A 16682-nucleotide genomic window follows, 5' to 3' on the forward strand; every position below is an offset into this window, starting at 1 on the left:
ATCATTTCTGTTAGAGTTACACAGTTTACCTCTCACTTTTGGAAGGCTTTTCAGAAGGGTCTTGATACTTAAGTTCATCTCAATACGACTTTTCATCCTCAGACAGTCAGGCATAACAAACCATTCAGACTTTGGAGGACATGTTAAGGGCCTGCGTTATTAACTTTAAAGGTAGGTGGGATGACCACTTACCTTTGATTGAGTTTGTTTACAACAATAGTTATCACTCAAATATTTAAATGGCTCCGTTTGAGGTTCTTTATGGAAGGAGATATAGATCTCCTATTGGTTGGTTTGAGGTAGGTGAGGCTGCTTTGATAGAGCCAGATTCAGTGTTTGGGGCAATGGAGAAGGTTCAGCTGATTCGGGAAAGACTGAAGACAACCCAAAGCCGTCAGAAATCTAATGCAGGTATGGGAACAAGAGATATTGAGTTTGAGGTTGGTGATCTGGTTTATTTGAATATTTCACCTATGAAGGGAGTGAAGAGATTTGGCAAGAAGGGAAAATTCAATCCTCGCTATGTTTGCCCATATAGAATCTTGAACCATTTTTGAAAGGTAGCTTATGAGCTTGAGTTGCCTTATTGATCATCAAAAATCCTCACAAGATAGAAAATGCATGCGGAGAACTTTTTCTTTGTAAATCCTAACTGTCATATTAATGTAAAAAATGGTCATCTTTTTAGTATCTTGGTCAACTTAATCGGTAAAGTCATTTCTTTAGATCCCAACACATTGAAGGTCCCAACATAATAATTACTCCTATGTATTACTTCATTTTACATAATACCTTTTCCCGTCTTAAATAATTTACTTTTACAAGCTCAAACAATGTTAACCAAACTCCGACCATCTCGCCAAAACAACATAATTCATTTAATAGATCGTTATGAGTGGATTTAAGAAGTTTCACCCAAAATATACTCGGACACCCACAACCCCACGAAGCCATGACTCAGAAAAAAACATTAAAAAATTCACTTCTTGCTATTTCATTCATATGTTCTAAAAAGATCTTCGTCCGTCCTTCAAGACAACACAATTCATTTAGTAGGTCGTCATGAGCAGAACCAAGAAGACATATGTAAATAACTAAGTATTAAATATAAAAATTACTCTAGTAGAAATGTTAGGTAAGGCTGCATACGATACACCCTTGTGATGGGGCCCTTCTCCGGACACCGCGCATGGCGATAGCTTCAGTGTACCGGGCTGTCCTTTTTTTAAGAAGACGTTAATAATGTTCTTCCAGTTGTATCTTTCTTTAAATAAAGAGAGTTTACATAACTAAAAAAACATTAGTTACTATATTTTTTTTCAAAATATTTATTAAGAATAAGTAGAAACACTTAATTTTCTAGAAAAATGAAACACTTATTTAAAAACGGAGGAATTTAAAAGATGAGTAAGTAAAACAAAAGAAGTATTAATTTTGTTTTTTGATAATGTTGTGTTGTCAATTTTAGAAAAGTCTAGTTCTTTGTTTTAATTTTGATTCTCAAAGTTTCTTATAAACTAACAATATTGTCAACATCAATATTATTTAGGAAAGAATGATAATATGAAATCATATCCTAGGAAGAGTGGGAAAAATTAATAAAAATGAATAAAATATAGGGACATAACTGTAAAAATAAGTGAAGAAATAAGACAATATGTGAAAGAATTACTTTGTGTATTCTTGAATGAATAATAACTGTACAAACACCTCTATTTATATAAGTGGTTAAACCTTAAAACTTAACAATTAAAGAAAATAAAATATTACTTACACCCAAAAAGAAAATAATCTCTAGAGGACTATGAAAATATATTTTGTACACTAAAAAATATTCTGTAGATTTAAAGAAAATGTCACCTAAATTAGAAAATTCCAACACCCCCTTCCCCCCTCAAGTTGGAGGTGAGGAAGAAACATCCAACTTGCCAAGGAGTTGATGATGCACAGGTCCCGTCAATGATTTGGTGAAGATATCGGCTAGCTGCGAAGATGAATTCACAAATGACAAGGAAATGAACCCCGCAAGATACTGTTGATGGATGAAGTGACAATCAATTTCGATATGCTTCGTTCGTTCGTGAAAAAAAAGATTCTTTGCGATATGAATGACAGCTAGACTATCAGAGTGAAGAGGTACCGACAAGGAGATTGGAACAGAAAGATCTTCGAATAAACGCACCAACCAGGTCAGTTCGTCTACTACTCGTCTCATCGATCTATACTCGGCTTCAACTGAACTGAGTGAGATTGAAGCTTGTTTCTTTGATTTCCACGAGATAGGAAAAGAGCCAAGAGAGATATAAAATTCGCTAATTGATTTTCGAGAATCAGGACAAGTACCCCAATCAGGATCGCAAAAAATAAGTAGTTGAAATAATGAAGAACTGGACATAAAAAGACCAAAACCAGGATCCTTCAATAAATAACGAAGAACTCGCAAAGCCGCATTAAAATGGGAAACTCGTGGATCCTGCATATATTGACTGAGATGCTGGATGGTGAATGAAAAATCTAGCCTTGTGTGAGTCAGGTAATTCAGTTTTCTAAGTAAATGTCTGTACAACGTTGGGTCTTTGATTGGAATTCCCTCATCTGCCTCTAATTTGATAGAAGGGTTCAATGGTGTAGAAACAGGAGAAAGATGTAAAGAATCAAATTCTATCAACAAATTCATAATAAACTTATGTTGAGATAGAATCAATCCATGTGTTTCTCTGATGACTTCTAAACCCAGAAAAAAATGCAAATTTTCTAGATCTTTAATCTTGAACTCGGCATCTAAGAAGATTTTCAAAGCCGGTAATTCTGCTTCATCATTTTCTGTTAATAGTATTTCATCGACATAAACTGCAACAATAGAAATTGAATTATTTGATTTCTTAAAAAATAAAGAGTAGTCATTTAAAAAATGACTGAATCCTTTGAAGTTGAATGTTGTAGTAAGCCTTGAGTACCACTGTCTAGATGTTTGTTTAAGTCCATAAATAGACTTTTTCAACAAACAAACATGGTTAGGTGAAGGTGGAGTAATCCCAGTAGGGAATTTCATATATACTTCTTCATTAAGATCCCTATGTAAAAAGGCGTTATTAACATCCAACTGAAAAAGACCCCATCCTTTTTTCACAGCAATAGCAAGTATGCATCTCACAGTAGTCATTTTTACCACCAGTGAAAATATTTCATTGTAATTTACTCCCTCTTTTTGTATATCACCGCTAATAATTAATCGGGCCTTATACCTTTCAATACTCCCATCTGAATGTTGTTTGATCTTATAAACCCATTTACAGGGCAATGCTTTCTTTTCTTAAGGTAAAACAACAACATTCCAAGTTTTATTCAATTCTAGAGCTGCTAATTCCTTATCCATAGCTTCTTGCCATGCTGGAATATATACTGTCTGTTCATAGTTAACAGGTTCATGAATACTAGAAACGGAGTTGAGCATGACTTGGTTAGGAGAAGACAATTCTTTAAAAGAAAAAGAAATAGGGGTCACAGGACTAAGAAAACATATAGAACTTACATCTGTGAATTGAAGAGCATTGCAAACATAATCCTGAAGATAAGATGGTGTTTTAGTTATCCTAGATGATTTCCTAAGCACGGTGTCCAAGATTTGATTTGGACGAGGAGAAGTGCAATCTTCGATAGAAGTAGGAGAAGGAGATGAAACAGAGACTGGAGAATGAGGAACTGACTTATTGGAATCCGAAGTTGGCATAATAGGATCAGTAATTGAAAAAGTAGAAGATGAAGTAAGATAATCAGATTCTGGTTCTGATAGATATAAAGGAAAATTAGAGCTTGTAGGCGCATTAGGAATATCAAAATTTGATGAAGAAGAAATAGTGACAGGAAATAATTTTTGAGAAATATTTGACTTATCCAAAAAAGAAAAATACTCTTCATGAAAAATCACATCTCTAGAAATAAAAATATTCTTTGTTTTGAGATTCATTACCTTATATTCCTTTTTTTTTCATAAGGATACCCTAAGAATACACAAGGCAAAGCCCTTGGATCAAACTTTGTTCTATGATTAGATAAGGTGAAAAAAACATGGGCAACCAAAACATTTGAGATTTGAATAAATAGGTTTAGATTTAAAAAGAACTTCAAAAGGTGACTTATGTTGTAAGATTGAGGAAGGAAATCTATTTATAAGGTAAGTTGCTGTTAACAAGTATTCTCCCCAATAAATAATAGGTAAATGAGATTGATATAGTAAAGCCCTTGATGTTTCTAGTAAGTGTTTGTGTTTTCTCTCTACTATTCTATTTTGTTGTGGAGTGTAAACACAAGTAGTTTGGTGAATGATTCCTTTTTTAAGAAAAAAAATCAGATTGTATTTTACCACTTCCTAATTCAAAAGCATTGTCTGTTCTGATTATTTTAACGTTGGTATTGAATTGTCTTTCTACCATGGAAAGAAATGATTGTAAAATGGAAAAAATATTTGATTTAGTGCTAAGAAGATGAGTCCAAGTGGCTCTACTAAAACCATCAACAATTATTAAAAAAACACCTAAAACCATCATGTGTGGTGGTTTTATAAGGTCCCCAGGTATCCACATGTATTAAATCAAAAATTGCTTTAGTGGAAATAACACTTTTAGAAAAAGGTAACTTTGATTGTCTAGTCATTGGACAAATAGCACAAGGAGAAGAAAATTTTGAACAAGATGAAGAAACTGAAACAATCTTCTTCATATTACTCAATGGCATATGACCTAACCTATAATGCCATAGTCTTTCTTTTACATTGGAATCAAAGAAACTCAAATAAGAAGTAAAGACATTAGCTACTGAATTTGAAAAGGACAAACTATTAGAGCTAAAATTAGATAAACTTTCTGTAGACTCTGCTGATTGATTCTTTGTGGAAACTGTTGATTGAGTTGACTTGAACACATATAGACCTCCTTGTTCTCTACCAAGCACCAGAGGGCTCTTCAGTGAAGGGCCCTGCAACATGAAACAAGTATTAGGAGTGAAAAGTATGAATTTTTGAAATTGTTTACACAATTTGTGAATAGAAAGAAGATTGATTTTGAAAGAAGGAATGTAAAAGACATTATGTTGTAGTAGACTACTTAAAAGATATACAGATCCAGAATGAGTTACTTTCACTTTATGGGAATTAGGAAAAGTAACCATGATAGGTTTGGACAGAGGACTTAAATTAGAAAAGCGACTTTTAGTGAAAGTCATGTGCTCAGAGGCTTCACTATCCATAATCCAAGAATCATTTTCAACTTTAAACGAGCAAGCATATGAATTGAAAAATTTTGTCATACCAACTCAAGTGAGATTAGCAGACACATCAGTGATTCCTGAATTTTTTTGATTCATTTTTTGCAAAAGCTGCATGAGTTGTGCAACATTTTCTTGACTAAGTGACATACTATCTGCACTATTATTTAATTTCTGCAAATTTTCTTCACCTGTTCCAAAAACATTGTTAATCACAGCTCCTTTTTGGTACCTTTTGGTCTTGGTAAACTTGAAATCTGCAGGAAATCCATGAATTTTGTAACACTGATCAATAGTGTGACCTACTTTCTTGCTATAGTTACATGTCAAGTTATTTTTCTTAATGAGATTGCCTTGTTAAGTTTTATACTCATCAAACTTTCTTCCATCTCCATTACCAACAAGAAAAGAAGTTGATTCTCCTGGGTAAGCAGGAGTAGCATGAATTTCTCTCTGTTTTTCATCTTGAATCACAAGGGAATATGCCTGACCAATATTAGGGAGAGGAGAAGACAACAGAATATTACTTCTAACCCCTACGAAGGATTCATTCAGACCCATGAGAAATTGGAGCAGCCTCTCATCTTGATGGGCTTTTTCTCCCTTTTCTTTTGCACCACATTCACACTCACAACTACAAGCAAAAAAGGTGTTAAGAGCATCTAACTCATCTCATAGACTTTTCATTTTAGTGAAATAAGTAGAAATACTTGAATTTCCTTGAACTACAGTATTTAAATCCTTCTGTAATTGAAATAATTTTGCTCCATTGGCCTGGCCAAATCTATCTTCTAGATTGGATCATAAGACTTTGGAACTTTTGGAATATAGAACAGATTCAGCAATTTTCTTTGATAGAGAATTCAAGAGCCAAGACAAGACCATGTTATTACATCTTGCATAGACTGTCTGAAGATTTGTATTAGTAGGAACAACTAGAGATCCATCAATGAATCCTAGTTTGTTCTTGGCTGAAAGTGCAATCATAACTACCCTTCTCCAGCCACCATAACTCCTTCCATCAAAGATGGTGGAGACAAGGTTCATGTCGGGATGATCAGAAGGGTGTATGTAGTAAGCATGTGACGAATCAACTGCATTAATTGCAAGGATTCCATCACTTTTTTCAGTAGTTTGGATTGGAAGATCTTGAACTTCACCCATTTTAGTTAATAAGAGAAAAAAGAAGATGAATACTAAACGAAAGAGGGAAAAAAAACAACACAGAAATATGAATACTAAATGAAAGAGAGAAAAAAATTCAGAAATAGTTATATGAAAATAACACTGCTCTTGATACCATGTAAAAATAAGTAAAGAAATAAGACAATATCTGAAAGAATTACTTTGTGTATTCTTGAATGAATAATAACTGTACAAACACCTCTATTTATACAAGTGGTTAAACCCTAAACCTTAACAATTAAAGAAAATAAAACATTACATACACCCAAAAAGGAAAATAATCTCTAGAGTACTAAGAAAATATATTTTGTACACTAAAAAATATTCTGTAGACTTAAAAAAATATTCACCTAAATTAGAAAATTCCACCAATATCTAAGGCTAAAAAGTGTTCACATTTTATATTTACATCAAATCAATCAATACATAATATAAGTTAACACGTGTAATTTTTTTAGAATTAATCATAGTTAATTAACATGCTTCCTACTCGTCGTATCAAATAACTCAACAACCATAAACTCAGTACAGTTTGGTTGGAGACGTTTGGAGAGTGCAGAATGCAGATCTTACTTTTATCTTGAGATTATAATGAAATTGATGCAGATAGGTCCTCAGCTGAATGAACGTTGAAAAAGAGTTGAAGTTGCATCATATGCTGCCTATAATCTTCAACCATCACATTTTCTTATCAAGAATCATATTCTCGGTGAGTTGAAGTTGCATCATATGCTACCTAGAAACTTAGACCATCACATTTTCTTATCAAGAATTATATTCTCGGTGAGTTGAAGTTGCATCATATTCTGCCTGTAATCTTGGGTCCGAATGCGTTTTGAGTGAAACTTCTTGGGTCCGCTCGTGACGATCTTGTAAATGAATTGAGTTGTAGCGGACGAAACTTTTTTAAGACATGAGTGAAATAGGGAGAATTGAGGATTTATTTTGTGATTTTTCGTTTGTGTTAGCCTATAGATAGGTGAGGAGATGTAGATGTTTGTTTGAATGCGTTTTGAGCGAAATTTCTTGAATCCGCTCGTGACGATCTACTAAATTGATTATGTTGCTTTGGAGGGGGACTAAGCTCTTTTTAAGACAATTGATTATTTTTATAATTTTCCAAACGAAAAAGAAACTTACAATCAAAAGTTGACAACAACTTTTTTACCATAGCAACCATTAATCCAAATGATCTTATTTCGTGACAAATAAAAGCACAACAACAAACTATAAAAAAAAAAAAAAAAAAAAACAATTAATTCATAGTAAAAAAAAATTTCAATCTATCCGTCCAGACTTTCACCTCTCGAGAGTTAATTAAGCACCGGGCTTCCTGCAGAAGCATTTAAGAGGAAATCCGCGGCAAACGCCACTGGTAAATCCCTCTCTACGGCAAACATTACCACAATCGCGGCTACTAAGGCACAACCCCTTGAAGTTGCCGCTCAACGCCTCGCAGATCTTTGCCTCCGCCATCATATCTGTATATCAACGTAAAATGTCAGAAGTAAATTCAGAATTTAATTAAATTTTTACTTTAATATTACTATTTGTTGTAATAGTCATGGAGTAATTTTACATATAAATATATGAGCTCAATCAAAAATATTGAATTTAGATGAATCAAATATCGACATTAGCATGTTACATGCATCCACCTTTGCTATTATTATTATTATAAATTATTATTATTATTATTGTATAGTCTATGGTATACGTTTAGGGACAATGACACTCTTGGTTCCCTTACTTTTGGATTACAAATTCCAAAAAACATTCATTTTTTAAGTTTAAATTTCATGTCCTATTAAATCCCACAAGTGAGTCGAGGGTCTTCCGAAAGCTGCCTCTCTACCTCCCGAGGTAGTAGTAAGACCTATATATATTTTACCCTTTCCATACTTTACTTGCGAGATTTTACTACTTGATCTGCTGTTATATTAAATACTCATGTCACACCATCAGTTGAACTTGGAGAATCTACCTTTTAAATTAACATGCATGGGAGATCAAACGAGCGAAGATTCTTGTAGCAAGTCACGATCACTTGATTTTATTTATTCTTGTAGCATTGGACCATAGAATATTAGTTAGGAGACTTATGAGTTAATTTTCTTTTGCAAAAATAGACTCAGAAATTATACATGACTTTGTGTTATTGATCATCGAAAATCCTCACAAGATAGAAAGATGCATGCGGAGAATTTTGTCTTCGTAAATTCTAACTGTCGTATTAATGTAAAAAATCGTCATAGTTTATAAACACAAATTTAAGTCTTCTTTTGCTTTCTGAAGCTTCGTAACAAATCAAAACTAGATAAATAAATTAAAACCTATGAACTTAACTTTCAAAAGTGCCGTAATCCTTAATCTTTTGTCTTCCTTATGTTAAAATATTCTTCTTATCCCTTAATTATCTACATTATCTTACTTACTAATTATTGTATGTTATAAAATGAAAGTTGTAGTTGTAATGTTGTATGCAGCCACTTGAAATTGATAGGTACATTGCATGCATATAAAGAAGGCAGCTAAATATATATAGAGCTCTTTAAACTTGCATGCACATAAAAAAAAAAAAGGTGGTCGAATATACATATACATATATATATGTGGTCGCTACAATCTTTGTCACAATCTCTATTCTTTGGTGAGCACTTTGTGCGCACCGGACATATATATATGTGTGTGTACGACTACAGTCGCTACAATCTCTGTCACAACCTTTACTTTTCAGTGAGCACTCTGTGGTGAGCACTTTGTGCAACCGGATAAACCCTCGATTCAAGGACCGTCACTCCATTCAAAGTGGCATGTTACATTTAAATTGGATCGTCCGCCCTTAATTGAGACACGTTGGACCGTCACTCCGTTCAAAGTGGCATGTTACGTTTAAATTGAATCGCCTGCCCTTTAATGAGACACGTTACATCGTTACTCCGTTCAAAGTGACATGTTACATTTAAATTGGACCGTCCGCCCTTCAATGAGGCACATTGGACCGTCACTCCGTTCAGAGTGGCATAATATTTTTTTAGAACAGGTTGTGCAAATTGGTCCATCAACTATCTCATCATAGCACTTTGTGCGCACCGAATAAATCCTCAATTGTGTAATAGCTGGCAAACCACACAGAAGATGTAAACCGCACAAGGCAAGTTCTGTGCGACAGGCTCGACTCAAAAGGCATTTAGGGGGAATCGAACCCAGGTCATACGTATGGATAACCATCCTTTAAACCAACTAAGTCATTCTGAAGAAAAACTAACTTATTTTAATTGAACATAGTATTATATATAATTTGGTTCTTATCAAACATAACAAGTTGAAAACTCATGTAATAAATTAAACCCATCGACAAGCCCTTAAACTTGTTTCGTAAATTCACTTAGACCTCTCAACTAAGGCTTGTACCTATCAGGCCCCTAAACCCCCCAAATTTTGATCCAATTGGGCATTTTTTTCCCAATCAGCAAAAAGGACATGCCACATAGTTAAAAGTCCCAACAAGATAAAAAGGAACTCATTTGTATACTACTTCACTTCTTCCAAATGGGCTTAGGAGTAATCAATAATGGACTATTTGAATTGGGCCTTTGGACTAACTTACTATGAAATTACATCCAGTGTCCCTCAAAGTGTTCGATATTGAATTTTTGTTCCTCAAATATCTGATCTTGAATCGTTATACTCCAAAGTGTGATGCCGTCTTGATTTTTGTCCACTCTAAATAAGTTCTTATGTTTGTTTATGAGGTGAAACTTGCAGTGGCGGACGCAAGATTTAAGGATAGTGGGTGCTTAAAAATTTTAAAAACCAAAAAAAGAAAAAAATCATTTAAATGAGGTTCGAACCCGAGACATCCTTCCAATGAAGCACCTTAAGATCAACCTAAATGTCAATGCACCCACCCAACTTTTTATTATAGTGGGTGCTTTTATATACTTTATACCTATTTTTCTATATTTTCTATGTAATTATACCTATTCTGTATCGAGTTTAGTGGGGCCGGAGCACCCCAAAATCCTACATAGGTCCGCCCCTAAAAACTTGTGTGCCTTATGTGTAAGAGTTAGAACGCCTGCCTTATGGACAACATATCTAAGTTCTAATGTTTTCCTATAAGACAAAACTTTTGGTCTATCAATTTATGCTAGTTCATATCTCTTGAAATGTCATAAATATTAGAGGGGCTAAAAACTTAAGACCACCCCTCGTGGAGGCTATTTTTGTAAGACTTTTTTATGGGCGACAAAATATCAAAATCAACCCATTTTAGGGTCATTTCTGAACTTAACCCCTTGTTAATAGATACAACTTAATATTTTATAAGTAGTAACTTTTTAATTTCAGGAATATATTGTATTTGTGTGTATACGATATCTCATTCTAACTGAAATTGCATGTATCTAATTATAAATGTATATGTATGTATGTGCGATCAACTACGTGTATATATATATATATATGTGTGTGTGTATGTATGTGTTTTTAAAGCAGATACAATATTTAATTCTACTTTCATTAGTAAAATTTATTTTAGAGGTTTTTTCGCGCATTTTCTTTTTTGTATTTCGATGTTCTTAATAAAATTTCTGGCGCCGCCATTGGGGAGAGCTACAAATTCAGTAATTTTTGCTTAGCTCTTGTATTTGTAATAGGTAATAAACTAAATACGCATAAATATTTGATTACAAATCAATAACTAAAAAGGTCGATAAATTTATTAAAAACTCATAAATTTTAAATTCTCACAATATTAAAGAAATTTGCAATAAAAAAATAGCCAACAATATTAACCATAACAACACACCAACTCCCAAGAAAATAGAACAAAACAATTCTATTTCTTGAGGTTAAAATAGTCATTAACCAACTCTTATTTTATGACATTATAATTCATATTACACATAAAAAACATTCACAGTCAACACCAACGTCGATCTAGAAAGTTAATTAATGATATTAATTCACATTACACACCAAAAACCCTCATATAAAAAACATCAACCTCGATCCAGAAAGTTTATTAATGACATTAATTCATATTGCACACCAAAAACCCTCATATAAAAAACATCAACATCGATCCAGAAAGTTAATTAATGATATTAATTTAACAGTGTCGAGTGCAGAAGCAACGGCGGCGAAAGCCACGGCAGTGGCCTCCGTTAAAGCCCTCGGTGTGGCAAACGGAACCACAGTTGCTCTTACTGAAGCACAAACCCTTGAACCTATGGCTCTGCGACTCACAAGTCCTTGCCTCCGCGACCATCCCTGTACAATTATTAACGTGCAGGCAAATTCAGGATCTAGAGTCAGTAGCAGTCGAGCAAAGAATATGTAATTAAGTGAATATGAGCGTGTTTCTTTTTACAATTTAAACTTTTAAATGAAATGATTGCACGTTTTAACATACTAGTCGAGGATCAACAGTGGTGGAGCTAGGATTTTCACTAAGGGGGTTCAGAAGTGAACATACGAACTAGCCGAAGGAGGTTCGACATCTACTATAGATACATAAAAAATAATTTTAATCATGCATAAATAATATAATTTTTCACCGAAAGGAGATTCGGATGAACCCCCTTGTCCAAAGGTGGCTCCGCCCCTGAGGCTTAGAATCGCACTATTATCTATTATCAAAGAAAAACTTCACGTGTTTGGCTCATAAAAAAGAATTATACATGAACTATTAGGTGTGTAAATTTTAGAGGCAAATTCAGAATCTAGAGTCACTAGTGTATGTTCGAGCGAAGAATATATAACTAAATAAATATAAGTGTATATTCATTCTTATATAATTTAAACTTTTAAATGATATAACTGCACGTTTCAATATGGTCGGTAAGGACCAAGCATAGGTCGTAGGTTAGAATCTCACCGTTATCCATTATCAAAGAGAAATTTCACGTGCTTGGCTCATGAAAAAGGAACGTATCCGCATGTGAAGTCGCATACGAGAAGAATATACAATTATTTTAATATAAGTGTTCGCTCTAACCGTTTAAACTTTTAAATGAAATAATCATAACTCTAACAAATAGTTTGAAAACTCTAACAAATAGTTTGAAAAATATGTATAATCTTACTATATATCAGTACAAGTTTTTTCTTATTCCATACTTTTATATAATTTGAATTGAAAACGATAAATTCAGAAAAATAAAAGGCCTTTACAACTTGCAATTTTAAATATGTCTTAATATTTATGTAACTATATAATATTTGAAACTTATAATGATAAACATGTCATAATATTTGTGTGACTATAAAACTTATGAACTTATAAAGTTAATTTTTTTTTTTCAAATTATACAAGAATTAATATCTTTTTTATATATATATATCAAGAACCAAACATGAAATTAAAGAAAAGAAAATGAATTACCAGTAGCAAAAACCAACATCATCATAAGGAAAATAGTTGCAATAACTTTGGAAAAACCAGCCATATTAGTATATCTCTTCTTTTATTTTTATTTTATGTAGTGAAGAGTGAATGAAAATATTAGCAAATAGGTCTAATTTATAGTAGCAAAAATTGTTGAGTAGGGCGGGCCAGCTTGGAGTCAGGGTTCATTCAAAACTTTTACGATGAAAATGATATTATTCATATATAATTAAAATTATTTTTATATATATATTAGATATTTAATTTCTCTCGACTAGTTCTTGTGTTTAACTTTTCAGATTTTAATTTTTTTTTAGTGAAAATTCAGTCTCCGTCACTGATAGTGAGATGTATTACTTTGCATAATCTAGAAAGAAAAAAAGTTAAAAGTATTTTTTTTTAAAATAAAAAAAATGTGCACATTATCTTTCTATCTGTAACAAGTCATAAACACTCAATGTCCACTAATCTTTGGCCCCCTCTAGCTTTTTTTTTTTTTTTTTTTTTTTTTAACATATCTTTTCATATTTTTTATAGTTGTATTTGTGTGATCTCAATTTATGGGACGCAGTTCGACTGAACATCAAACTTAAGAAAAAAAATAAAATTATAATTTTAAATTATATTGTTTGAACTGTTTAAAATGATGATCGTGCATGTTGGATCCTTTAAAATTAGTATGTTTTTGAAGGATTCGATATTAGTGCAATATCAATTTAGGAGATTCGAAGCGACATTGATTTTGAATATACTACAACATTTGTGTGATTATAAAAAAAGGTGTGTTTAGTAGCATAAAAATATTTTTAATTTTTTTTCATGTTTGATTAATTAAAATATTATGAAAAATATTTATAAATAGATCTTTAAAAAATAGCGAAATAATTTTTATTTTTTTTTGCAAATTAAAGTAGGTCTAATAAGTTTCATTAGATATTTCACGACGATTGTCTCCTAATTCTCAATCCCTCTAATACACTCTATCCAATCGCGTAGTGTTTGTCTAAATTATATATAAATATTTTTGCATGGTATTTTTTCTGCTTACTGATCAAATATATATATATATATATATAAGTCACTAAAAAAATTGAAATTAACCACGAATTTATTTATTGATAATTTCTATCTCTTTGAAAGTGAAATAACTTATTTTCTTCTGTTCATACCCAACCACCCTAATAAAATTTAAAAGTACGTACTTTTTTATATGGAGATGACAAAGTGATATCATTCTTTTTGAAAAGGAATATATTCTAGCACATTCTTGCTCTAAATCTAAAAAGTAAATGAAAAAAAAAATTAAAAGAAAGAAAAAGAATTACTAAAAAGAAAACATGAAGGTTGCTAGCATTTTCTAGCTTTGTACTCATTCGTTTAATAATATTTGTCCATTATATCTAAAATAAATATATAATAATATTCATTCATCTTAAAAAATTAATGAATAATTTATTCTTTTTTACTTATTTTATTAAATTCAAAGGATAATATAATAAAATTACTTTTGCTATTTATTTTAAATCAATAATGAATAATTATTATTAGACGGAGATAGTAAAAGGGCCCTTAATTGCGTATATGAGTTGGTGAGTTCTAGTTCTTGAAAGTGAGAGCATATTCGATATTCGTATTGTAATCTGATAATATTTATATTGTAATTCGATCGTTAATCTGAATTCACATATTGTATTACTTATTTATGGGGACAACATTTTTAGAAAGAGTTTTTTTAAAAAACTTATTTTCAAGCTTTAAATTTGAGATTTCTTATTAAAAGTGAAGGGATTCTAATTAACTATCTCACCATGATCCATTAATTTTTTTTCTTTTACATATTAAAATGAATGTATTGGAGATCACTACTTTTTGAAAGCGTGAGAGCATTTGTATCTGATACTCGCATTGAAATCTGATAATTAATTTAAATTTACGTATTACAAAATTTACTTATGAGTTTTTCTATTTTCATAGCTCTAATTTAAAATTATAAAAATACTAACTATCTTTTTTTTTTTCAACACATTAAAATGAAAAGTATTATAGATCACTACTTTTTAACACTACCATGTGTTTCAAATATCCAAATTTGTGTGGTGCAAAAAACTAATGAAAAAAAAGACAAAGAAACATCTATTATTGTTCTTACTTTTCTTTATAATAGATTTTGTCCACACATGAAGAGGGAATATAATAAATATCATGGTTTATTTTCATATTTCAATAACGTTGACTCCATGAAATATAATCCAATAATATAAAGAATTTTTGTATTATTAATACAAATAAATTAACATGTTATAATTGGTGACATAATTAATTTTTTACTATAAAAAAAATTCAAAATATATAAAAGTAAAAACACAAAAAAAAAAATAATCAAGAACATAACATATTTTGAATGCTTTATATTTAGCGTATGATAAATGACTCATAGATATTAAAAAAAAAATATCGACTCGTACCGCTTAACACTTCATCAGGAATATTTTTAATAGATGAAGAACATATTAACGTTTTTCTTTCAATGTATGTGATTTTGTATCAATTTCTATTTCGAATTGAGTAATGTTATAAATATACACTGTAAGAATAAAAATTGACATAGCTATAAGTGTAATTTTTTTTAAAAGGGTGTTACTTAATTGACTTTTGTTAAATAAAGTGATTTAATGATGTAAATATCATTTTATCTTATTATTTATGTCCTTTCAATTAATGTTCTACCTGATTTTGAATTTTTTTCAAAAAAAAAAAAAAAAAGGAATTCCAATAAGACAATCTTAACAAATAATTTTGACTAATCATATTAATTTATTCTTATCTAACTTGCCAACTACACGTTTTATACTAATTAATCTACTTTGCCCCTTAATTAGTGGAGGATTATTGCATACGGACTCAACGTAACTCAATAATTTTGATCTGAATTTTATATTTATCTTAAAATATTTATTAATGTATATAATTTATACATTTAGAACTCAGTATTATAAACTCTAAATTTTGAATTTGTGTCTGTTCTTATTATACATCCTATCTTTGCAGACAATATAAAATATATATTATCTATTTTGAACCATTAAAATGCCATATTTTGTAAATTGGTGGCGATGGATAGTGATGGAGGTAATCTGAGTTATGGAGATGATTGATAATAGTGACTAATTATATACGGCAGAGGTGATTAGTGATGGTGGATAGTACTAGTCGATGATCGAGGTAATCAATAGTGATCAGGGGCGGAGCCAACCCTTTGGTAGGGCGTTCATCCGAACACCGGCCCCTTTGACGGAAAAATATATCATTTATACATGATTATAGTAGGTGTTGAACCCCTTCGGTTAGGTTTTCTTCAAATATTGAATCCCCGTAGCTGAAATTTTGGCTCCGCCTCTGATAGTGATTGATGAAGGTAGTGGAAGTGGTAGGTGGTCGGTCAGGGGTGGAGCCACCATTCATTCAGGGTTCGTTCGAATCCTGTTCGACGAAAAATTATATTATTTTTATATGGTTAAAAATATTTTTTATGTATATATATTAGATGTTGAACTCCCTTTGACTAGTTCGTATGTTTACTTCTGAAGACCCCCTCCCCCCCAAACCAATGAAAATCTTGGTTCCGCCACTGTGAAAGTGCATAATGATAAAAACTTATATTCATCTAATCTTCAAGAAGATATTAATAATTTTAAAAGGGAAAAATGTTCGAAATATACCTAAACTTTGATGAAATTTGTTGTAACACGCCTCAACTTTGCAGGGGTCCTATGAACCCCCTCGACTATTTATTATCGTATTTCTGTAGCATATATTTGCCCAGCTAAATCACTGTGTGAAT

The 16682-nt window shown here is 31.6% G+C and overlaps 2 protein-coding genes across 7 annotated transcripts; both read right to left on the reverse strand.

The window, feature by feature from the left end:
* Nucleotides 1-1699: 1699 nt before the first annotated feature.
* LOC107838794 (retrovirus-related Pol polyprotein from transposon RE2) lies at nucleotides 1700-8039 on the reverse strand. Of its 6 annotated transcripts, none has more exons than XM_047394274.1 (3): nucleotides 6156-8039; nucleotides 5454-5519; nucleotides 1700-4974 (listed from the first exon to the last, which is right to left on the reverse strand). In XM_047394274.1, the coding sequence occupies exon 3, from the start codon at nucleotides 3161-3163 to the stop codon at nucleotides 1895-1897; it is 1269 nt and encodes a 422-aa protein (XP_047250230.1). In that variant the 5' UTR covers nucleotides 3164-4974; nucleotides 5454-5519; nucleotides 6156-8039; the 3' UTR covers nucleotides 1700-1894. The 6 variants fall into 6 exon arrangements, with proteins under 6 accessions (XP_047250230.1, XP_047250229.1, XP_047250228.1 ...); XM_047394273.1 differs by having other exon boundaries at nucleotides 5454-5896; XM_047394272.1 differs by having other exon boundaries at nucleotides 5790-8039.
* Nucleotides 8040-11150: 3111 nt separating this feature from the next.
* LOC107838795 (defensin J1-2) lies at nucleotides 11151-12947 on the reverse strand. Its single transcript, NM_001398336.1, has 2 exons — nucleotides 12839-12947; nucleotides 11151-11724 (listed from the first exon to the last, which is right to left on the reverse strand). Exons 1-2 carry the CDS (start codon nucleotides 12900-12902, stop codon nucleotides 11564-11566), a joined length of 225 nt encoding a protein of 74 aa, NP_001385265.1. The 5' UTR covers nucleotides 12903-12947; the 3' UTR covers nucleotides 11151-11563.
* Nucleotides 12948-16682: the final 3735 nt, after the last annotated feature.

Source organism: Capsicum annuum, chromosome 8, assembly GCF_002878395.1.
Source record: "Capsicum annuum cultivar UCD-10X-F1 chromosome 8, UCD10Xv1.1, whole genome shotgun sequence".
Classification (NCBI taxonomy): Eukaryota; Viridiplantae; Streptophyta; class Magnoliopsida; order Solanales; family Solanaceae; genus Capsicum; species Capsicum annuum.